The 25469-nt window shown below is 39.1% G+C and overlaps 1 protein-coding gene across 1 annotated transcript in view; it reads left to right on the plus strand.

Annotated features, from left to right (window-relative positions):
- Dkk2 (dickkopf WNT signaling pathway inhibitor 2) overlaps positions 1–23008 on the plus strand; it is a 91679-nt gene extending 68671 nt beyond the window's left edge. The window contains 3 exon segments of the mRNA NM_001106472.1: positions 17224–17374; positions 18475–18630; positions 21195–23008. Coding sequence (NP_001099942.1) covers positions 17224–17374; positions 18475–18630; positions 21195–21445 — 558 coding nt within the window. The 3' untranslated portion in view covers positions 21446–23008.
- Positions 23009–25469: the final 2461 nt, after the last annotated feature.

Consider the following 25469-nt stretch of genomic DNA (forward strand, 5'->3'; position numbering starts at 1 on the left):
TTATATCTTCCTGATATATAATCCTGATTATATCACATGTTACACATACATATCCCAGTTATTCTCAGGACCCAAAGATTAGTTGAAAACAGTCAAGTCACTCCATACACTCAGCTTGGTTATATCATTTTTTTCCTTTTTCTACTCCAAGGTGACAAGGTCTCTCATGTATTACATGAGAGGATGTATTGAGGGTGTGTCAGTAGTGCCTGGGTTATGACTCTCCACAAGTGCAGTATATTGTATCCCATTTTCTATTTGTCCCTATGGGGGCACTAACCCTATTTTAATCATCTTTACTGCTTCTTATATTAGGACTTTACAAAACTCATCAATGGATCCCCATGACTGGGAATATATATGTTTCCCCTTTGGCTGCCTGGGAATTTGATCTGAAAGGATTGAGAAATCATGCTAGTCTGTCAAGTCTCCTTGTCTCTCTCTATCTCAGTCTCTCTCTATCTCTCCTTCTTTCTATCTTTCTGTTTCTATCTCTGTGTATCTGTCATTTTCTTTCTCTTTCTCTCTGTCCCTCTGTCCCTCTGTCTCTGTCTCTGTCTCTGTCTCTCTGTGTCATTCTCTGTCTCTCTTTTGAGACATAGTCTCAGAAAGTTGTCCAGGCTGGCTGGCCTTAAAGTTGGTCTATATCCCAAGCAGGCTTTGAATAGGTAATCCTCATTCCTTAGAGGCCTTGAGTAACTAAGATACTCAATAGTACAGATATCAATAGTTTAGAATATCAATATCTGCACCCAGCTAACTCATAGTTACCTGTGCACAGTTGAGGGTAGAACTTGCCAGAGGGTAGAACCTCTTACTTGTATCAAATCCAAAATCTTTCTAGCCTGGCACAGGCTGTTTGAGGTTACCTTTCCTTCTCTCCAAGTAGAAGATGAGGCCAAGTGACAATTCTGATTGCACATCTAGAACACTGCCCAGGCTGTGTATAAGGTTCAAGTAATGTGAGGTATGTATGGGATTGATCACTTCTAGATTAATATTATATTTTTATCTACATTTACAAAACATCTCTTGTTTTTGATGGAAATTTCTATCAAGCACAAAAGTGTAGGATATGAAATGTATGAAGCCTCACATATTGGTCCTATATCTTTGACCAATTTTTCGTGCATACCTAGTCTTCTTTCATCCATATTTTCCAACTGCCTCTTGTTTCCCAAGGAGAAAAACAAATGTAACAAATAAAATACATTATACCTATCATATTATTTCCTCCACAAACACTTCAGTCATTTCTTTAACAGAAACAAATTTTGAAAAGATAACAAAACAACACCGTCATAACTAAGATCAATAATTCTTTCATGGGCTTCTACACTTGGAAAAGGGACTTAAGTTTTCACAAGTTAGGAAATCACAAAAGAAAAATGATTACAATTAACATTTGCAACTTTTAATAACAACTAGAGATTATTATTTATTTTTCTACAAATCAACAAACACAATAAAATGTCCGGGCAAGTTGTGAAATCATTTTGTGGAAGGCACATCTGCAAAATATCTGCAGTCTCCAAGACTTGCTATTGTCAAGGTCCCATGGAAATATGAGCATAAGGCTTTGTGACTGGGGAATCTGTTAACAGGAGGCGACTTTTTGGCCTGTTAGTTGGTGGATCTCAGGATCTGTGGCTGGGCTGAGGTTACGTGTGGTGTTATGGAACTCTAGTTAGAAATAGGAAAACCTCGTTTCTACCACACCCAGGTTATGCACCCAAATTCCCAGACAATTTATTATTTTCAGTTAAACTTGTCTTCAATGAAAACCATACCAGTCTATCACTCCAAACATGTTTTCTGCCTTAGAATGGATCTGAGTTGGAGATTCACCACTGAGTCAGCCAGATGTTGGGGTGTGGGGATGTTGCTACCCCATCTGTGTACATGCAAGAATGTCTATTAATATCTAATCATGGAGGGGTCCCACTGTAGACATAAGATGACACACATGGATACTAAAGCTCTTGAAGTTCTACAAACATGTGTTGGTAGCTTGTGACAGATAATTAATTTGTTGGTATTAACTCTGAAGACACAAAACTCTATGTACAGTTGCTATTAAATATTAATTATTGTTTTATAATCAGTAACAGGCCGATTACACCTTGAAATGATCATTCTGTGAGACCGTTTTGAAATAGTCTCCTTTTGTCCCGCAATAATTTCCAGAAAGCAAGACCAGACTTTTTTTAAAAGTGGGTTTGTTAATATTTATTAATGCTTCTATGTAAAAATGACATCCGAATGTTTCTGGGAAGCACAATTTGCAAGGTGTAAAGATTTCTGATATGTCAGTAATGAAAGGAAAGCTCTTGTTGCTATGGGATGAGCAGTCTGTTTCAAGGACCTGCTCTTGGCATTTCGATTTCTTGCCCCAGGCAGCATTTGATCAGTGTTGTATAGTGCTGTGCTCCAGGAGGGCAGATGAAAAGCAGTCCATGTGCAGATTGTTATGCTTTTGATCTATTCTCAGACAGGAGCCTGGCTAGTGTTGGGTTTTATAATTAAGAAAAATTCATTTCACCTAATCTTAGTATGGAAACCACTTGACTTGCTTGTGTGAATGAAGTTCTGGTGATCACATTTAAACCCAGGAAATGTTATAGCCCAACATAATCCATCCTGTCTGAAACCTGCTGTGCCCAGGTGTGGCTGTGTCTATCCTCTTCCTACAGAATAAAAGAATCCCACACTTCAGTCTATTCTGGGCAATGAAAATGGAAGGATCCTTACAAGCATGCAACCTTTTCCAAATAGACCAGCATAGGAAACATTCAACCTAGAAGGCAGAGTCCTTATTTCTTGTCCCTTTGTCCAGCAAACAGTTTTACAGTATCATTGTGCAAGTATCAAATATGAACTTAGACAAACAATCTTTTGCATTTGTGAATGTGAATTTTTCTAAAATTCCAATAATCATGGATGTGATTATGGAAACTGAGGGCATATGAACAAGAATTATAGACAACATCTGAAAGCATTTTATTCAAAACCTGTAAACACTCTCTCTTGGTTGAAAGCTGACATACAAGTAATATTTAACTAATTTAATGTGTTTGATAAAGAATCCTATTTAGCTCAATTGGTTCAGTATTGTAAGTAGTCATCACATGGAGATTCTGGTGGTTGCAAAAATGGACACCTGAAGAGTGTCCTTCTGTTTTGTACTCATTACCTGAGTTGTAACTAAGGTACCTTGTGACATTGGGTTTCAACACCACTAAGATTTTCTAAGTTGGTATAGCATTAATTCTTTGTTGCAAAAGCAATCCTCAATACAATTCCTGGTAGCTCACTAGGAAACTATCACATGTGATATACAATTAAAGACAGTGTTTAGAGGCAGAAGCAGAGAAGCTATGGAAAGAAGTATTAGGAATGGGAAGTAATCAGTAATCAAATCCTTGATCCAAGAATTACTCATTGTGAGTGTTCCAACCTAGCAAAAATTCTTAAGCATTTCCAGAGGACAATTAGGAAAGAGATCAAAGACAGCTCCTGCAGTGGATAACTACCAGGGCATCATTGCCTCTCTGGCACAGACAATCCACAGCTACTTAGAAATGAAGGGTCCTGCTTTCTATTGTAGATAATGTATACATGGAAAAGAGGATGAATATAAGGTAAGGTAAAGGGGAGTCTAGTCATATGGAGAGAAACTTGTGGCCCAATTCCTACCCATAAAATGTCTCATTATCCAACTTCCTTTCTTCAAAAAACAGCTTCCTATATAATGGCTTTAGTAGTATGTGACTGGCTTTCAAAACCAATATGAAAATACTTACAAAACCATCTTTGAGCTTTTGAGCTTTATCTTATTATCATTCCTATTTGATTGTAAGTAGTTTAGTTGATTTAAATCCATAAATTTTATTCCATTGTTACAAAAAAACAACACAGGAGAAGACATGTTAAGGAATGTTAATGCATTCCAAATATGTTCTTACTCAGAGAATATAGAGAAGGTAGACGGAGCACTCAACGGAGCATGCTCTGTGTCCTTTGAGAGTTAGTGCACACAGATAAGTGCTCTATATCAGGGATACAAATGTCAACTCTATCTCAGCCCGTAGTGGCTAGTCAGCCTGGAGAGCTGCTCAAGAGTGAAATAAGGCAATGCCATCTCTGAATCGTGAGATAGAAATACCTTTATGATGAATCGGGATGGGGAGAGTATTCTTGACAGAGGGTAAATGTTTCTAAATGCAGAGTCATAGGTTGGGGCTGGCTAGAGGATTTACATGTAGCCAAGTTCGGCTGGCATTCCTGATACAAAAGGTAAAGTTGTAGTTAGAAAATAGATTCCTCACCAAGCCAAGAATAGAAATGTTTTCTGGTAACCTTATTTGTATGATAGCTTCTTTCTTCTTTGGTTAAAATGATCAAACAACACCAGGCAGATTTTGTGTAACATTCTAAATATTTTCTGGACACATTTGAATATATGGCATGCGGTGCAGATTTTTTTTTTGTAAGTGAAAGACTTTAGAATGACCCTTGTTTAGAATGATCATTGTTTAAAAACGCCATTACCCCTTTTCATGAACCTCTATTTTTAATAAGACTAGCATTCTGGTTGTGTGCAGGCAATACAGATCCACCTTAATTCCTGTAGGAACTCTTGTTTTCTTAGCTACACTCTGCTTCTCTTTTCCTGCCTTGTCCTGTACTCACATTTTAAAAGCCCATATATTTGCAAGGGCTGCTAGAATGTAAGGTTAAATATGGAGGTAGTAAAGAGAGTCTAAAGATCTGGGAATCTTTAGAAATGCCCAGGGGCCCACAAATAGAAGCAGCCAGAATACAGGAGTGCATACCCTTTGCACAGGCAGAAAGGGCCAATGGAATGAGAAGAAAATGACTTGAATCCAAAACATGATATTTTTGGTTTAATCTGGTAACAAATGTTCTGTCCCCCTTTGCTCTACTGAGAATGCCTGGGTCACCACACCAAAGCAGATGCACTAGGTTGTGGGTGGTGTGGGGGACCAATGTCTTCAGTATGTTCTCTTTGGGATTACTAACACATTAAGTATGTCATCACAAGATGTACCACATTTCTGAGGCTGATACTTGACCACCAGGGTCACCAAAAATCAAAACAGTCATCATCTGGCTTATAATTTCCTTCCTTCCCAAAGCTTTTGAAAGAAAAGTTTGATAGAAATTGATGCTAACTCAATGAGTGATGTCTCTATACCGTGTTGTTCTGGAGACAAGTATCTCTTGGCCCATGTGTGGTGACCTCTTTCATTTTTCTACACAGTAAGAATTTAAATTGGTTCGTGGGATACGAGGCTGAGAACTAAGTCCATATGTACACTGAGATACTTATTCATTTTTATTTTTGGAAAAGTGCTTTATTTTAATAAATAACATGTGGTGATATTATTGTTATTATCAGAAACTAAAAGTAAAACTATTCGTCAATCTAAGGCGTTTCCACTCAGAAATCTTAAAAATGTCTTAAATAAAGAAGTGACCCTGGTCACTGTCAAATTTCATCTGTCAGAAAGTCAAGTACTCCTCCACTGGGAGACTTTTACCCCAGCTCGAAGTTGACACTTTGAAATTGCTTCAAACATTCCTAGTTGTCTTAGATTTTGGAACTCAGAAATGGTTCAATTGACTATATAAGTGTACTTGGCATGTCTTGTGCATACATTGCTATGTGAGATCTGATCTGCCTTATCATCATGACAATCTGAACAGCAGAGAACAAAACATAGGTCAAGGACACAGAGGCTTAGTTAACAAGTTACACAGAACAGACTGGAGAAAACAGGCTGTGTTCTGTAGATACCATAAATGCAGGTATCAGGTTGAACTTGCAAAGAATAAGATGGTAAAATTCTTCTCACATGAGAGCTCCTGTTTCTTTTACTTCTGAATAAGCAAGCGACTTATTCTAGTCCTTCGTTCTGTGGCTGATCAAACAAGGCATCTACATGCTCCATACTTTGGCTAGGATTATCATAGTTCTGGTCCAATTGCTTTTCCAAGACTCCCCTGTAATTGTGCATCACAGCCTTGCCCTATGTCTGTAATAAAAGGTCTCTCAGTCAGTGCAGTCCGATAATAGCTACAGAGTAGTTCTTGTTGTAACCCTCTATATAGATATTGGGTCAGCTTTTTCTGATATTACTACCTCTCTACACTGCCACACTGAAAGGATGAAAACTGTATGTCTTCTCATTCACACCCTCTTGGCTCTCATAGGAACAGCTTATAATCTTTGAGTAATCTTTACTTATAGCATTCTTCAACAGATGTGGAAAACTCCATGCTGCAGAATGAATACTAAGATAGGTATTTTGCTGGGTTTTCTTTTCATCTCTTTGACGAGAAATGAACAGCCTTTCAAATTTTATCTGCTTTTATCAGCTGTTTCCTTAAAATTAGAATAAAATGTAGCCAGTGGCTACTTAGTCTGGCCTTATTCCGGGAGGAAATGAAGGAGAATTCAACAGGAGGAGAGAGCTGTTACCATTTGACTGCCCTATATCAGGTGAAGTCATCCCAGATAATAACAAACATTAGCCCAGTTAGGCAATTGTTAGAGCAATGCATTGTGTGGGTATGTATGCATGTGATAATATGCTTTTGAATGTTTAATTGACAGCCTTATTGTTACAAGAAGGTGAAATTTATGAACTTATTCAGAATACTTTCCTTGGGAAGCATTCACATGAAGTCTTGCAGTAAACTTTGGATTAAGAAAACTGAAAAAAAAATAAGAAAACTGGTTCTTTCTTAAAACAAAACAAAAAACATAAGGAATACATTAACAACAAATAAAAAAACTCTATTTTGAATCTTGAAACATTAGCTCTTTAAAAATTTTATTAATTTTAATTAGATATGCATTATCTAGTGAAAGTTATAAAATATCTTTAAAGGATTACGTGTAATTCAAATTTTCTTCTTTCTTCTATTCTCATTAATAACCTTTTCTACCTTTCCTCATGTAAAATATATATTTCTTTGGTAAATTTCCTGAGGTAACTTGATAAAATTCCTAGACACACTCACATGTTCATGGACATAATTACATGCACAACCACAGCAATATTATGCCATCGTTTTCTAAATTCATGATAATATTACAAGTATTTGGTCACCAACTCATATGACATTTAAGTTACCAAGTATTTGTACTTTGAAAACAGAAATATTTATCAATGTCTGGCTGTTTTATAATCATAAAAGTATTTTTAAAGCAGTAAGCTACAAGAACTTGTTTTTTTGCATCTACCAAAATATCAACTTGTAAATATAAATGTACCTTTCATTGGGAGTTGAAAAGCAGAGGACATATTAAGAGCATAAACTAATGGGAGCTCACATTGTCTTTCACATATTGTATGGGGATGAAAGCTATTTGTTTTGTGGATACCTTCAGGATATAAAATACAAAGGAAGATGCATTGGTATCTGTTGCCAACATGACACAGGTGTATACCACATGAGGGTATGGAAGGATGCAGCAGTGATGGATGTGGTGACAGCTGAGCCCACCCTGTATCCTTCCCAGTGCATGACGGTGTGTGTGCTTCTCTTCCTTTACTCTTCATAGAGCTCTAGAAATTCTCAAGCTCTCCCTCAAGCACAATGGATCAGTACTAGGAATGAGGATGAACCTTTCTGGAAATAGCTGCTGCCAATAGGCTGGTTTCTTAGGCTTAGTTGGTGCCATGAAAAGAGTCTCCACTTAGACTCTTGTCTGGAGAAGGTATTGGGTTCATAACTTCTCTAGCTTGCCATCATCTTTGTGATACTTGCAAAAGATACATCTTTAATCCTTGCAACATCTGTAAATCCATGCCTCTCTATCTTCCGTTATTGTGTGCTCACCAGAGCAGAATTTATTTAAAGACAGATTTCTGGACCACATTCAATTTTATGGAAATAGAATGTCTAGGGGGAAGTCTGAAAATAAGTATTTTTAAAGAGAATATATGGACTGTTTATGAGGAAGTAAGCAGGTAAGCACTGCTGAAGGTAGGGAAATATGCCCATTTTATCAAGGGACTAATGAAACTCACTCACTTATCCTAGAGCCATTAAACAAATTGATCTGGAGGCATAATTCAAATAGTGCAATTATAAAATCTGCCTTACCACAGTATATTTCTAAAGACATGAAATTGGGCAAATTTGTAAGACTGGAATGAGATTTATTTTAATAAAGATCAACCCCAAATTTTGAATAAAACATGAAGTTGAGTGGTTTACTCCTCTAAATTTAGATAATTATACCCAGTCAGTCACCAGGTCTTAAAGGACTTGCTGTAAAAACAGCCAAATTCATAGGACTCTTCTGACTCATGCTAAAGCACTGCTTATGGCCACATATAGGAGCAGTTTCACTCTGTGTTTTAACAGAGGTCAAATGGCCAATCATAATCATATAGAATCAGTAAAGATCCAGGTAAGTCACATCCCTTACTTAGGTTCCCATAAGTTCTGACCACATGGAAAAGTTCTGACCACATGGCAGAGTCTATTCACTCTATGGTAGGTAATGTAAGCCAGAGCTTAGATCATGGGCTTGAAAACCATTCAAAAAACGTTCCTTAGAATCTCCTTTATGCTTAAAAGAGTAACAATCAACTAAGAAATGCTGGAGCTGGAGGAGAGCCTTCCCCAGGAGGAGAGCACAGTCATCCAAAGCCAGGTAATTGACCCTGAAAAGATGTAACATGATTCAGACTGAACAGGTTGTATTTATGAATATATGTATGTATACACACACATACATATATCCATGAAACAATAATCAAGAAGAAAAGAAGCCTGAATTTGAAAGAAGGCAGGGAGAGTTATATTTACGGTTTTGGAGAGAGGGAGGGGAAGGGAAGGGAAGGAGAAAATGATACAATTTTATTCCAATCTCATATATAAAAGTAATCTTAGAAAAAGGACCGAGTAGAGCACACAAAGCCAGGGAATATCTACCTTTTCTTGTATAAAATTAACATTTCCTCTTGGGACTCGGTGGGACTTCCCGAATTAACTGGAGGAACTACTGCATTTCTGGCTACTGAAAGAAATCTATCATTCTTAACTTACAACCAAGGCAGCATTAACAGGTGTTCCCTTGCCTTTCAGCTTTTGCATCAGAACTCCATTTCCTGTCTTTTCTTTAAATTAAACAAGGATAATGGGATGGAGTTATTAGAAATGAAGTAATGTTTATGCACAAAATGCACAAGTTTTCGCAGTCTTATTTTTTAAGTCATTTCTAGACTTCTTATACTGGCTATTACAAAGCTCTCTGTAACAATTGTTATACTATATTATGTTGGGAATAACATCAACAATGTCTGTTCTTGTTTGGAAGAGGTGTAAATAAAAGCGTAACTTTGAATTTGAGTTGTTCACATCCGTGGCTGTACCATGCTTGGGTGTGGAGATGTAATGCTCTTGTACAAGTTACCTCAGTCAATGGTTGTGAACAGCTCTGAGGAAGTTGGAGTTGAGGTCTTGTTTGAACACTAACAAAATGGGCAAATGTAAACTCACCCGTATATATGTAGTGAGTAAGACATGCATTTTCTCCCGCCCAGATTCTATATTTAAGCCTTGAGGTTGCAGAACTGAGGACAAGAGGCAAATTAATATGGGCATAAAGAGCCTATACTAGATAAGAAAGCTGTACAGTGAAATACAACATGAAACACACTAGTGGCATATTTTTAGGAAAATGATTTATTCATTAAATAGTGAGAATTGCTTACTATATTGGAATCATAGTATTTTAGAAAATCATAATAAAAGTTGAGTAGAATATGATTGGGAAAGCAAGATTAACAAAAGGGTTGGTTGTGAAGAAGTAAGAGAAAATGTGTTAAGCAGGCCACATGACTCATCACACACAAGTTCAATGAATTTTTTAGGCAAAATGTTATCTAATAATAATATGAATTTTAATTGAATTTTTATAGACTCTGCCATTGGGTTTTTATCATTTCAGAAGATAGAAGCTGGGGGCATAGCCACAGCGAGACAGCTCAGCAGGTAAAGGCACTTGCTGTGTAAGCCTGACAAGCTAAGTTCAGCCCCTGGAATCTGTAAGGTGGATGGAACTCCATAAGGCTGTCCTCTGAACTTCACACACACGTAATTTTTTTATTCTTCTTAGGAAACTGAACTTAATGTTGATTCAGCCATGTTGATTCCATGGCTGTTTTGTTGTTGGTTGGCTTTTCACTCTTTTCTTACTGAGATTATAATTACACCATTTCTCTATGTCCTTTTCTCCTTCCAAACCTCCCCATAGACCCTTGCTTGCTGCCTTTCAAATTCATGACCTTTTTTATTGGTTACTGTTACATGCCTATATGTATATGTATATGCATATATGTCCATAAATATAGCATACTTAGTTTGTACAATGCTACTTGACTGCATGTTTTCTGGGGTGATCATTTGGTATTAGGTAGTTAGTTGGGGAAGGACTTATTTCTCTTACTCTGTGCATCCTTTAGTTGCCTGTAGTTACCCTTGGGTAAGGTTGAAGCTTCATGGTCTTTTTCCTTTATACTTCCACAAATCTATTGTCATTGCTCAGCTCATATTTAGGTAGCCATGTTGGTGAGACTTTGTGGGTATAACTCTAAATTCTCAGGTATGAGTATAGGCCTCACCCTATCCCTAGTCATGAAAACCATTTTTCGTAATAGATGGAGGGAATTAGATAAAACCACAACCAACCAGACCACTACCAACCAAACTGCATAGTTGTGAGGCCCAGTTTCAATAGGAATACCTACTTACAGAACAACTCCTGACCCCAGTGCTCAGGGAACATTGAGGAAGAGTGGCAGAAGAGATTGTAAGGGCCAGAGGCTGGGAGAATTTGCTGTGTTTGTGTGTCATAGTAATGTCAGAAACACAAATTATTTTAGTTTTGTTAGCTTCCATGGATATTCTTCTTGAAATTGCCTAAGGTTATATCTGAGTTGATGAGCTTTTAATGCATTATAGATGAAAATATAGGCAAAATTCTTAAACATTTTTATGTTATATATTTGTGGGGGGTGTGGGAGGATCCCATAGTCTGGACATTGGCTTTGAACTCATTATGTAGTCAAGGCTGGTCTTGAACTTGTAATCCTCTTGTCTTGCCACCTTACTGCTAGAATTATAGACTTATAGCACTTGACTAAAATTTTGGTCTGAATTTTAGTACTTTGTCTTAAAATCTTATCTTCTTTCTTTTATCATTGATTTTGTAAAAATTTGCATGCATGCATGTATGTATGTATGTATGTATGTATGTATGTATGTATGTATTTATGTATTCCCTGTGTGTGTGTGACTGGGTATTCATGTGCCATTTTGTACATGTACATGTGGCAGTCAGTGGTCACCCTGGGGGAGTCTGTGTTCTCCTACCATTAGGAATGGAGCCCAGGTCATCAGTCTTGGTGGCAAGTACCCTCACAGGCTGAAACATCTTCCTGGCCCTTATCCATAATTCTTAAGTGAAATCATGGAAAATCTGGAAGCAAAACATTCAAAGTTGCGATAATGACTTTGGTATTTCAAAATTTAACTCACTGTAATCCACAGTATTAGTTGAAGAAGAAATGTTCATGGGAAAGTAGACCAAAATTAATCTCATGATGAAAATGCTGTTTTGTATGTGTTTATTTCACCATATTAAATTACCATAAGGTTGATATTACAACATATTTAACATTAAGGATTGTATTAACCAGACAAATACGTTTATGCATTTTAGATGTTAAATGTGAAAAGGCATGCATATTTTTGCCAAGAACACCCTTAGAGTAGCCAGCAAAACATTTGCAGTTCACAGATCTAGCTTTTAAAAGTACCTGGTTGATAACTTGTAATCAGTCCCCGAAGGCCATGTCAGTAGATTCTGGTCTGCTGATTGTTGAGTCAATCGACAAATAGCTGTTCATATCATGCACACCATGAGACTGTGAGCCTTTTCTCTCACATTTAATATAGCTTATTCCCCCCAAGCCTGATATCCATGAGTCCTCAAAGATGCTTTGCCATTGTGGACAAAGGAGAGGATAAGTATTCTCACATAGAGTGAGGTGTTATCCACGAAGCATCCCCATGATGAAATGTTTATGTGCAGTTTTGACATGCATGCCTTTGAAGCAGCACCCCTTATGCTCTCATGGAAATATGAGTCTACCAGGTAGAGCATCAAAACTTAGGAAATTAATCTCTCCTCTGAGGAGTTAGGATAAGGCTGTGGTGTCCCAAGTGTGATGGCCAGCCACACTTTGACAGCAGAGCCCAAGACATGCTCCTTTCCCCAACCCTTCACTGTTACACCCTCTATCCACCCAAAGGTTTTTTTTTTCATTCACACAGCTGGCTTGCCCCCCCCACCCCCGCAGGCTGTCTTCCGCCTGCCCAGCTGATGAGGTTTTCCTGGCTCCAGTCAACTTCCGTGCTTGTTACAAACAGTGCTCAAGGGGACGAAGGATTGTCTAGATTGAAACAACAACAAAAGTAGGTTGATCTTGCAAGAATCCGGATGGGTGGCCAGTCACCCCACATGAACAATCTGTCTCTTTCTCTCCCTCCATCATCAAAGAGGAAAAATAGCATTCTTTTGAGAATGTGGAAGGCTTGGTTGTGGCCAAAGGGTCTATTTCTTGGTTAGTGTTGTAGTGAAACCTGAAGCAATATTCCTTATGATCTCAGGGAACTAATGGAATGGCTGCATTTCATTCTGCTTTGCTCCTCAGAATTCTAGTTGTCATGATTTGCATGGCAGGATTCTGCTTCTAATTCTGATTTATAGCTAAAACTGATGTTGTGAACTGGAATCCTTGTCATAGATGTGGCTGTGTTTCTGGCCAGTTTTCTGTCTTTCCATGACTATGTCAGGACAGGCTGTTGGCATTAGAAAGATGTGGGCAAGTGTACTTTTCTAATCTCTGGATTCAGCACAGAGGTCACCAGTGAACAACCTTGCTCAGTACACTCAAAATCCTCTGCCACTGATTACATTACGTATTTCGAAAAGCTACTTGATGTCTCTTCCTCATTTCACTGCTAAAACTGTAAATAATCATTCTAAACTAGCACAGTGGAAATGGACTTTGCACTGTTTTCCTGCCTGCCTGCCTGCCTGCCTGCCTGCCGGCTGGCCGGCCCACCCACCCTCCCTCCCTCCCATCCTCCTTCCCTCCCTCCCTCCTTCCTTCCTTCCTGCCTGCCTTCCTTCCTTCCTTCTTTCCTTCCTTCCTTCCTTCCTTCCTTCCTTCCTTCCTTCCTTCCTTCCTTCCTTCCTTCCTTCCTGCCTGCCTGCCTGCCTGCCTGCCTGCCTGCCTGCCTGCCTGCCTTTCTTCCTTCTTTCCTTCCTTTCTTCCTTCTTGCTTTCTTCACTTTATATCCTGATTGCAGATCCCTTCCTCCCTCACAGCCCTACCTCCCCACCCCCGCCCCAGAGAACCCCTCCTAGGTACCAACCCACCCTGGCACATCGGGACTTCAAATCTTTGTACTATAAAGAAAATTTGATTTCTGATAGACTTCGATTCAAGCTGCGTTCAATGTGTTCTCCTCCCCTCTCTCCTTTGTAACTCCTGTCATGGTGACAACAACCACTACTTTAGTAATTGATAGAAAGAAACAACTCTAGTTTTAGAAGGCAGGGGTGGGGTTAAGGCAAATGTCTATTTTTCTTCTTTTAGCTGCATTCTGGACAGTCTCTTATAATTATAGCTAATTGAGCTAATTTATGGCTAATTTTCTCCTCTTATTAGGTGTCCCTAAATAATTTACACCATAACCATGCCTGAGTCTGGATAGTGAATGATTGTGGATGTTGATAAAATGAGATTTTTAATCAGCTCTGGAAGAGAATATAGGTCTCGCTCTAATTCTTACTTGATCACTGGTTTTCCAGTAGACTGCCCCTCATCTCACACACAGGTATCTGTTCTCCAAAGACCAAGTCATTAAAGCCATAAAAAAAAAATCCCCGCTATAAACCATTGCAGTAAGAAGCACATCAGCCTTTCACTTTTAAATCTCTAAAACACAACTAGGTGAGCATGTTATTAATGTTAGATTCAAATTTTGGCTAAGTCTTTCCAACTTACTTTATGTTTGCCATGAAGCACTCGTCAAGTGAGAACCAAGTAACGGCCTCTTGAGACCAAGGTAATTGGGAAATGAAGATCTTCCTGGTGAAAGTTGCTCATTGGTTGTTTTATGTATGTGTATTTTCTGACCAGATGTCCCTTCGTTCAATCCTAAGCCCATCACTTCTTCAGTGTCTCCCTCTGCCTGTTTCTCTCCTTGTTCTCCTACTATGACACAATTTAATCATAGGAAACAAACAGAAAAGAACACTAATGAAATGGCAAGTGGTCAAGTCCTCGTGTTAGTGTTAAAATACCTCGTCTCGGATTCGTAACTGAAGTGGGTGGGACGTGTCAGTGATAATCATTGTTGATAAATCAGGGCCTGCATTTTTCTGCTTTGCTTACTTGATGATGATTAGGCTTCATACCTCACTCTGTGCCGAGGACACTAATTATTTTTAAGGCAAGACATGTCTCCAAATATCACTTGCTTCTCTCAAACTTAATTTATTCAATTTATTGTGTCCTTTCTTGAAAATATTCACGGAGCACATATATGTTGATATTCATGCATTAGACTTTACGTAGTTTTCTGAAGCCAAGAGTTTTAGAAGCTTATGAGAAGCCATGTTTTATTTAAAATTACTAATTTCTACTTTCACATCTCCAAACTACTCCTTCTGGAATTTTTATATGGGCATTGAGCTGCAAGCACACAATGTTTATAATATTTCATGTTAGAAAAATACTCTGTCTTTGCCTGTGCCATTTCTACTTTAAAGGAAGGAGAGAACATACAGGAACTCATGATAGAAATATATGTCCAATCCTGTAGTTTGTTTTAGATAAAAATGAGCTTCAGATATTGAAATGGCAATACTGTACATACCACTTTTATTTTTTAATAAACTTCATTACTATAACTTGCAAATCAAAAAAAAATCACACACCGATGTTATTAACCAGACCCATCCCTATAAACTTCTGTACAGTTAGAATAGCCATTCAGATAAACCATATTTTTGTCTAACAGCAGCTACACCCATTATCTTCAAATTCCACTAACTGAGGATGAAGACAACAGGGCCCTTTTGGCAATTTCCTGTGTAAATAAGCTACATTTAGCAATCAACTCATTGCTCCAATTGAGTCTGTTCTTCGGGGATGGAACCCCATGTCACTTCTATTCAGAATGAATTGAGAATTTGCTGTGTTGTTAGGAGCACATGATGTTTTAGGTGGCACATGTTTGTCTCTGTTGAGAAAACGTGTCCTATTTTTGAGGAAGGAAAGATTTGTAAGACATCAAATGCTTCTTGCAAAATAATTTGATGAAATGAATGTAAATGAATCAGAAACATGTGATTTGTGTTTCAATTAAAATTAATGGGCTTAAATAGGAAGAGGGTAAACTGCTCAAGGGGGAAAGAGTGTGGCAAGGCGGGAAGTGACATTCGGTTTGTTTTCATCAGTGTTGGGTTCCTGAAAAACAGACTACTGCTCTGAATTCAGCTTCGTTCAGATTCTCAAAAGTCCACTAATGAAATCGGAATGTGTACAAAAAATACCAATTCATCTGATGCATCCGCTTTCCTCTTTCAAGGTTAAATAAGACACTGCAATGATGATAAAATCTATTTGCCCCCCCCCAGGCTCACACATAAACTTCATCTGTTCTTTCTCCTTTTAGTTGAAGAGTATGAGACATACCTGGCCAACATGTGGCAGAGAGGAGAGAGAGGAGGGGGGAGGGGCAAGACAGAGACAGAGAGACAGAGAGACAGAAGGGAAAAAGAGAAAGGAAATAAGCAATGGGTGGGGTCAGGACATTAAGTAGGATTTCATAATGAATGCAGCCAGATCACAGTAGTTATTTTAGAGACACAAACATTTTATTCAGCTTCACTTTTGTATCATTTATGCACACTTCAAAGCAAAGATCAGAGCTTTAAAAAATGTGATTTGCATCTGTAGTTAAAACTCAGTGAATTGCTCTGAAAATATGAAAGAATAAAATAGAACAAAAGGACCGGTAACGCTTGCCCATAATTCCAGTTCAACACAGAGGCAGGAGAATTGTCACAAGGTTAAGAGTCGAGACCAGTTTGGTTCGTGTGGTGAGTTCCAGCAAGCACAGGCTACATAATAAGACCTTGCTTCAAAAAAATTAAAAACAGAGGGCCTGTCTCAATGCTCTAAATCTAATTGTTCTGTGTGACATTAGTCTTTGAATGGATACATGTCAAATGATCCAAGCGCTCCAAAAGGCAAGACATCTAGAACCAGAGTCCATATTTTACTTTTATCTTTTGAGTTACTATCAAACGCATCATAGGTAACTTTCAAGACTTACTGCTGGGTAAAGAAATACATTAATAATCAGTGATTTCCTGAGAGGAGGTTGTGTGAGCAGAGACCCTTTGGGCTTTGTGAAAACTGTGGCAAACCAAGTTCCAGCATCTCTGGTTATGCAGATCCCACTGTTGCTCTCTGGAGGAAGTACGGATGAGGGCAAGGTCCTTTGTTCTGTTTGGGGTATGTCGTTTTGTGTGCCCAACAAGTTGTTTCTCAAATTATTCTGGAAGACTTGCCCCTTCCCTTTCCACAGGCAGAGATTGTGAGAAATTTTTCTTATCAGATTGGGCAGCTAACACATTTTAACTTCCAGCACAAACATTGGCCCCTTTTACTGTTCCTTCCTCTTCCCCCTCCCTTCAGTAGTAGGTGAGAATGGAGTGGTGCAGCTGCTCTTGTGCTCTGCCATTAGTCACCAATACCACAGCCTCTGGGGCTATTCTTACCGCAGGGACCTATTGGCATGAAGTATAAATCCTAACTCTAACATAGGCCAATGGAAATGTATGGGCAATGTTAATTTCATGGTGCTTTTCTACTTTAAAGCTTATCATCAGAGTCATCTTTGCCACCACCAAAAGCCAGTACTGAGCCATCAGCTAAGGGTCACCCTGGAGAACCAATGTTCAGAACTACACACAATGGTGTATTTTATTCAGGCACCTCAAACATGACTTAATTTCCCTTCAGGTTTGTTCCTCAATGCCTTTTCACTGTCCCAAGGCCTCACACATTGCTTTCTGTGCTGTCCTGATACCAGGCCTACCCTTGCAGCAGCGATAAGGAATGCGAAGTTGGAAGATACTGCCACAGTCCCCACCAAGGATCTTCAGCCTGCATGGTCTGTCGGAGGAAAAAGAAGCGATGCCATAGAGATGGGATGTGTTGCCCTGGTACCCGCTGTAATAATGGTAAGAGGCCTGCTAGGTGTTAACAGGCCCTTCTTCCTTAAAAGCCTGTATGGAAAGGTGTTTAATGATGTTTTCCAGGCTCCTGAGATATGAACCTTTTAGTATTTGGGAGAGTTGGGATCCTGGTTTGTCTACTATGATATACCAGAATCAGCTTCCAAACCTTAGGTTTCTTTGTGAATGGCCACTTTCTAGGCTACGTTCTACATTGATTTATGCCACTGAAAAATTGAAGTGTTATGTGCAGAATCACTGAATGTGTTGTTTACTAAACATATGAACGCCAAGAAAGGCAGTTCAGTTGTGAGTTCACTGACCTGGTTTATAAGAGTTTTGTGTTATTATATTCAAGATGTCTTGGGGCAGCCTTTCAAGGTGAGGAGGGTGACTGGCCCATCAAGTACAAAGGACTCTCTAATGAATTGGCATTCAGACTCTTATTCAGCCTTAATAGAGAAATGACAAACATTCTGTTTAAGAAACTGCAGAAAGTGGGTAGAAACATAACTCTACTCATAAAAACCAACTCGTTGTCATGCCTGCTTTGGCCTCTAGGCAGAAAACTGTTGTGAGAACCACAAAGGAACTGAAGGGAGGATGAAAGGCCTCACACTGGTTGAGAGTTGTGTAGGCCAAACTGAGAGATAGTTTTACTCATGAAAAAAAAAAAAAGGTCCCTGGCCAGGTATCTTGCCAGAGGACTTAAAAAAAAAAGAAAAGAAAAACACAGCAGACATTGACTTAATTTTTCACAATGTCACTATTCTAAGCTCTTTGACTATATTTACAATAATTCGATGAGATTAATTCTGTTTTTATCCCTATTTTACTGCTTGCATGGTGTCATTTGATCTTGAAAGAGGCCAAATTCAGATCTAGGAAGCGTTACTCCAGATCTAAAGTATTCTATCCTCAGTAAGTGAATGAGAAATGAACAGCAGCCATAGAGATACATAGCAGGTAGATTAGGAAACAGACATACGGACACACAGACACACAGACACACAGACACACAGACACACAGAGGTCCTGCTGACACAGGTAGGATGAACATCACCGGATGTAGAGTCAAACTGAGCTGTTTACATCCTCATTTCCAGGCATCTGCATCCCAGTCACTGAGAGCATCCTGACCCCACATATCCCGGCTCTGGATGGCACTCGGCATAGGGATCGCAACCATGGTCACTATTCCAACCATGACCTGGGATGGCAGAATCTAGGAAGGCCACACTCCAAGATGCCTCATATAAAGGGTAAGGTCACCTGTATTTCCATGGTTCTCTATCCTTTCTTTCATAAGGAAGTTAAAGAAGGCATTGATTATTCATTCTGGTTCTATGAATCTGTTATTAAAATGTTCACCAATGCACAATCTAAATTGAGTGTATTGACTTTTAGTTTCAAAAAATGAGAGAGCTTTCATAGAATTGCTCGAAAGTATATATTATGGGAAAGGCCTGACATGCCATGCTATTTTCTATTTTCTAAGCATCCCTCTCTTATTAAGAAATCTTCTAAACAAACATTGTCTGCTCCAAATCTATCAAAGAGTAAAGCACTGTGAAGAATACATGAGGAAATATTGCTGCTGGCAATGAAATTGCCAGCCATTTTTTCACCTTTGAAGATTCAATAAGTTGACTTCACTGAACAATCGGATGACATGTAGTCCATAGACCAATCTATAAGAAGCATTAGTTTATTATCGGTTTACGGAATTATGTATGAGTATAAAGTCCCCTTCTCCCTGTGGAGACATTTCAGAATTCTTCCACCCACCAATAACAAACTTCGATTAGTGTGAGATTATTTTACAGTAACTCAAAAAAACTGAAAGCATGAAGCACAGGTGTACCCAAAGGAGGCCTTTCCCAAGTGTATCTGTATATTCCTCTTTCAAGATGTACATGATTTAAAATGCCCAGTGTTCTAAAGAATTTGGAATAAAGCATCTCCCTGTTCTTTGGAGTTTTTGATACACTGAAGTGCTCTGGGAAGTCCTGATGTGAAAACCTATTTTTCTTTTCTATTCATGTTATTTCCATAGCTTGTCTCACCAGGAAACTATTTCCCTATATTTTATCTTCTAAAGAGACAATGTCCAGGAGAAGGTCTGCCTAATGGCTATAGCCTAGATCGCTAGTGGTCACCTGTATAAAGCTAAAGATGTCAGCAAATAATGTATCTTTATTTATTATTTTGCTGTATCAACCAGGACCCTGAGACTTGTCCTGTATCTTTTATTTCTTTTTCATCGAATTCCTAAAGAGTTGGCATTCGATGAGTGTCTTTTCTCATTCCAATAGAAATCTAAGGCACAGCACTAATCAACTTCTCTGTTATTTCAGTCTAACTATGTATGAAATGCTCTGGGTACAAATAGAAAGAAATCTTGTGTTGCATGGCTTGTGAGTTGCACTAAAATCTTATAGTGGAAATAGTTACATCTAGAATGATGGAGCCCACAGGTGGCCACACAATGACCTTTGAGACTCATCTGCATCACCTAAAAATGCTTCATAAAAACACAGATTTATATGTTGTTTAATGGCTTTTCTATGGCTGAGTTTTATGATAGAATGGAAGTGAGGAGCTGTAAGAACCTCAGAACCCTAATGTCTTTGCAGTCTGGCAGCTAGGATGATTTGACAACCCGTGCCTTGTACTGAAACAGAAGTCAATGCAGCCAAGATGTGTGTGAGAGGGTTCTATTTGGTGACTTAATTGTGTGTGTATACAACACCCAGATTCGTGATCTCACATAGTTTGAAATAAGTTCTTGGTTACTCCTGAGTCTGATGGCCCTGCACTAGGCTGGATAACGTCTCTCTGTCCTGTTCTGACTCATGGCTCCTTGTAGGCTGTATTTCCCAGCACTCTTTGTCACGTGCATTTGGCTGAGTTTAAACAGCTTCCTACTCTCATGGCCTCCATTGGTATCTTGGCGTGGCTATGTTTCCTTTGTCTTCAGGTGCTGTCAGGTGGGGCCTTAGGTTCTGGCTAGTGAATCTAGGCCCTGGATGCTGGCATCACCTGTTCCTTGAGAGTCTCTTGGCATAAATGTAGTGAATTCCTGCTGCTGATCAAACTCTCATAATTTTTAGTTCAACTATGAGTTTGAAGCCAGCCTTTTTTTAAATCTCCAATTCACCCCATAGAGGAAAAAAATCATCAGGAAATTATCTAAAGTTATACTACAGATTGATAGATTGGGGCATCGACTCTATGGGTAAAGTGCTAGCCATGCAAACATGAGGACAGGAGTACCAATCCCCCTTACTCTGTAAATGCTGGGGGGAGTATGGCAGTTTATCTGTGACTTCAGCCTCAGAAGACAGATACAAGGAAATGCCCCAGAGAAAGCTGGCTAGCAAGTCTAGCCATATCAGTTAACTCTGGGTTTGACTGATTCTGACTCAAAGAATAAGGCGGGACAATGATGGAGGATGATTTCCAACACAATGTGGTCTTTCAGATTCATTCATATCTATGTTCTTGCATGTGCAAGAACACACACACACACACACTCCCCTTCAAGGAAAATAGCATACATATATGTGCACATAAACACACAGAGAGAAATAGGAAAAAGGTAGGCTATGATGAACTAAAGATGAACACAGTTCATTGGACTTCATATTCAGATGGTAGATAATGGAGAAAGATACGAGAGTAAAGACAACACACTGGTACAAATCTAAGACTTTTCATCATCAGTGGCAATTTAATGCAGGATCATGTATTTTCTGTGATTCTGACTGTAAAGTAGGAATTGCTTCAAGAACGCTTGTAATCCCCTTGGCCTTGTTTTCTGTAGGACATGAAGGAGACCCCTGTCTGCGGTCATCAGACTGCATTGATGGGTTTTGTTGTGCTCGCCACTTCTGGACCAAAATCTGCAAACCAGTGCTCCATCAGGGGGAAGTCTGTACCAAACAACGCAAGAAGGGTTCACATGGGCTGGAGATTTTCCAGAGGTGTGACTGTGCAAAGGGCCTGTCCTGCAAAGTGTGGAAGGATGCTACCTACTCTTCCAAAGCCAGACTCCATGTGTGCCAGAAGATCTGATAAACACTGGAAGAGTCATCACGAGCAGACTGTGAATTTGTGTATTTAATGCATTATGGTGTGATGGAAAACCCGGATTGGAATGGGGAAGAATGAGGAATGTGGTAAGAATGTGGAGCAGAAGAGGGCAGGACTGAAATAAGTAGAGACAGTGACAGCCAAAGCACTACCAGTGTTTCCATTGTGCACCTCGTCTGTGTAAATAATGTACACATTTGTGAAAATGCTATTATTAAAAGAAAGCACACCGTGGAAATTACTGATGAATACCATGTGATTTTCCAAGAGTTTGACTTGAGCTGGAGGGGACATGTCCTTCAGATTGGCAATGGCTATAAAATAACTTAAAGCCACATTTCTACTCAAAGCTATAGTTTAATAAATTACTCTCACTCTCCCTTGACAAAAGAGAGTCTCTAAAACATGGGGAAAGCTGATGAACAGGCAATGAAAACATTCAGCATCATTAATCACATCTCAAAAAAAAATCACCTTTTAATTGGGAAACTGTTCTTTTGATTTTTCTCAAATAAAGGCCTTGGTAGACCAGAGGAAAAGGCAGTCAGTATTTTCCAGATCACTTCAAGATACTGAGATGTCATTTAGACATTAGAAAACGGTAAACAACCAGTAGTCATGGTCAAGTGGTTAAGGCAATGGACTAGAAAAGGGTAAATGTGTCTCTTTAGACCACTCATTTCTATTTCAAAAACTTAATTTCACCTGAATTGCTAAAGACAGATGTAAGACAAAAGCAGACTCTGCATCGTGAAGGAATGGCATTGCCAGTATGATGTCCACTCAAGCTGGAGCCGTTAATCATGTCTAGGGCAATACAAGCACAGCGCAGAATTTTCAGATTGCAAAACCATTAAAGATGTCTGACCCATGAGGGGAACGGAATCATGGAGTGAGCACTGCTTGCCACTACTTTGACATTCGATAGACTCATAAGTACATTTGCCCTCGCACAGCTGGAGATCAGTAGGGTGATGGATGCTGGCACTAGAGGCCTGAGTGAAATCTGGAGTATGGTGGAGCACAGCAGGGAAGTAGAGGGAAGCTTGTCATCTGTCCAGGCTTTAAGGTCACATGTCTGAAGTGCAGGCTGGATTGTCATGATGGCCATCAGAGGCTCCAGAAGCAAAGTTGAAGCTCTCCATGAGATTTGCTCTCAGGCAGGTGAGTTCGGTGCAATGCTGCTTGCCCTCCTCTGCCTCAAAATGTTTCACGGTTTTGAGGCTGTAAAATAATCTCAGTATGAGGGGATCTTACAGAGTGGGTTCCCTTATGCCAGGTGATAGGAGAGGAACCCATCTTCTCCCTAAGCCTTAGAATGATGATGTCATCAGAAGGTAGTGTCCTAACCTCTTGATGGAGTGGGTATTTCATTACCAAAGATATAGTCCCTATTTTCTGAAACTATTGAAAATTAGAAGGTAATAACATATCTCTAATCTGTAGAAATGCCCTGAAACCATTTCACTATTTTCTGATTAAACATATTTCTGAACACTATATCTGGAGCATAAAGGACAAAAGTAAAAAGCAAAAGAAAGAAAGGAAGGCTAATCCTGCTATTGCTTAAACTCTTGTAGACCACACATCACTTACATACCACTGCAATGTCAAAGTCCAGTACACTAAGAGTTTCTGCTTCTGACCCGTGTCTTGTCGGACGATTGTGGTTTGTGCTCTGCATGTGTCTGCTAGAGCGAAACTCATAAGTTAATTTACCCAAGAGCAAACTCTAGTTTAATCTTTGTGATGTGAAAATGGAACATTTTGGTCAGAATTTCCTACATAGCAATGACACCTACAACCTAGTTTTCACATTATTCCCCTTATATTCACCCTCTCAAAAATTATTATTTGAAATAATTTATTTACAGGAAGTGTTAATGAGATGTATTTTCTTATAGAGATGTTTCTTACAGAAAGCTTTGTAGCAGAATATATTTGCAGCTGTCGACTTTGTAATTTAGGGGAAATGTATAATAAGATGAAATATATTAAATTTTTCTCTCTCGAAAAGTTGAATGCAAAGTGCCTTGTGTCTTCTTATGGGGAAAAAGGGTGCTCCCAGAATCCTAAGTTTTTTGACTTTACAAAGGATTTGGTATTGCTCTTCAGCTTGAATGGGACTCATCTGAATTCTTGTTACCAAGACAACTCATTGTATGACAGAATGGTTGTAATTGCTATTCATAAAGTTAAACGTTCCCTCTTCTGATGTTCATCCATTGATTCTTCCTTTGCCTTAAGGAGCCTCATGAAATAAGAGGTCTCCACAAACATCTCCAGAAGCACATGAAGGTGGGACTATCTTATCCAGGATGCTATCTCTTAGGAGAAATTTCCCAAAATGTAGACCCAGCAGTTTTAGTGGGTTTGCTCATTTCCATATTTTGTGAAATCACTACTGTTGGGTTTCAAACCTCAGACAAGTGGCTGAGATGCCCATTTTACATACAGAAGCAGATACCAGCAGCTAGATTTTTCCTGCATCCCTCTGCCCCTACCTGTTACAAGGTCCTCCTGGCTGGCATACCCCACCCACTCCACCTCATACTCTGACTCTTCAGCCCAGGGTTCTGGGCTGCTTTTCCCTATATAATTCAACCAACCATTCTGATTACTTGTCCTTTTTGTACTTTTGGGCCTCCTGGTTGCTAGCCTCTCATTTCCCCTTCTCTGTCTCCCCACGCGGTTCAGGGTCATGCCCACTCTGGACTCTTCCAGATGTTATTGCCTCTGACTATGTTCTTCCACCTATCTATAATAAACTTTCTCCTCCCCCATACCTAGGGGCAGTTATTTATTTATTTATTTATTTATTTATTTATTTATTTATTTATTTATTTAAGCTACAAGTGGTCATAACTATGGTGGGAAATGAATCCATTCGGGGACCTGAATCAGCCCAATCTACCTCTTGACAAGTTGGTTTTTCTTTTCCTTTCTGAGCATTAAGGGTCAGGAGTGCTCAACTGGCGATTCTTAGCATGAGACCAGGTTGGTGTAAAACCCCGTGTGGTACTGTGTGTAGAAATATAAGAAGCAGACATCCGTGACAAGGTGGGATGAATCACCTGCAACCATTGCAGTTTAACGAAGCCAGAAGAGTCCCAAGGCTATGGGAAAGAGTTAAAGATCCCTGATGCATGGCTGAAAATTTCCACATCATTTTAATCAGTCACTTAGGGTATTCCTAGTCATTACTACCTCAAATTGAGACCATTTGTATTTCCTTGTGAAAACGTATTTTTAGACTCTAACAATCGTGCGAGTGATATTTTTTCTTTTTCATTGCACTAACTTTGCAATAACACTTTGAGAAAGAACAAATGTCCTCTTTTCTCCCTTTTTACCAAAAAGTACCTACCTGTGCCCTCTATTATGTGGGGAACAATTATTTAATTAAATTTTTTTCTTCCTTCAAATCCAGGCTAATTAAGAGCAAAAATCGTTTGAAAGACCTGCTGACCAACCACTACTTATTATAGATAAAATTAATATTAGAGACTGTAGCTTTCATCTATGGAGAAGGGTCTTTCTATAAACTAAGCACTAGTGTGGAATTGTGAACATGAGGCAGTGAACTACATCAGTCCTGGGCTGTGTGAACATTCCTTTCATATGTCTTATATCCCACATGGGCCAGCAGAAGAGAGTGAGCCACTCCCTTTCAGAATTATCATCAAAGGTGAAGGAGTGTCAAAGTATATTATACATTTCCCACTCTAGAATTTTATTCAAATTTCTTCCAAACTGGACAACTCCTATCCCAAAAGTGCATAAGGGATGAAATTATTACTTGACTCTGTATTAAATGAGTGTTAAAGTTATAAAACAATACTCTCCCCTCCAACACACCATTCCCCGCTGCACTTCATTGTACAAAGCCATACCTATATTATGAAAATTGTGGTTTTTTAAAATAAAATGTGACCTGTTATCTACCAATGCAGTACCTTGGCTTGAGTATGACTTGGGTCTCAGCCAAGATCCATGTGTAGGCAAC

Source organism: Rattus norvegicus, chromosome 2 (assembly GCF_021556685.1).
Source record: "Rattus norvegicus strain SHRSP/BbbUtx chromosome 2, alternate assembly SHRSP_T2T, whole genome shotgun sequence".
NCBI lineage: Eukaryota > Metazoa > Chordata > Mammalia > Rodentia > Muridae > Rattus > Rattus norvegicus.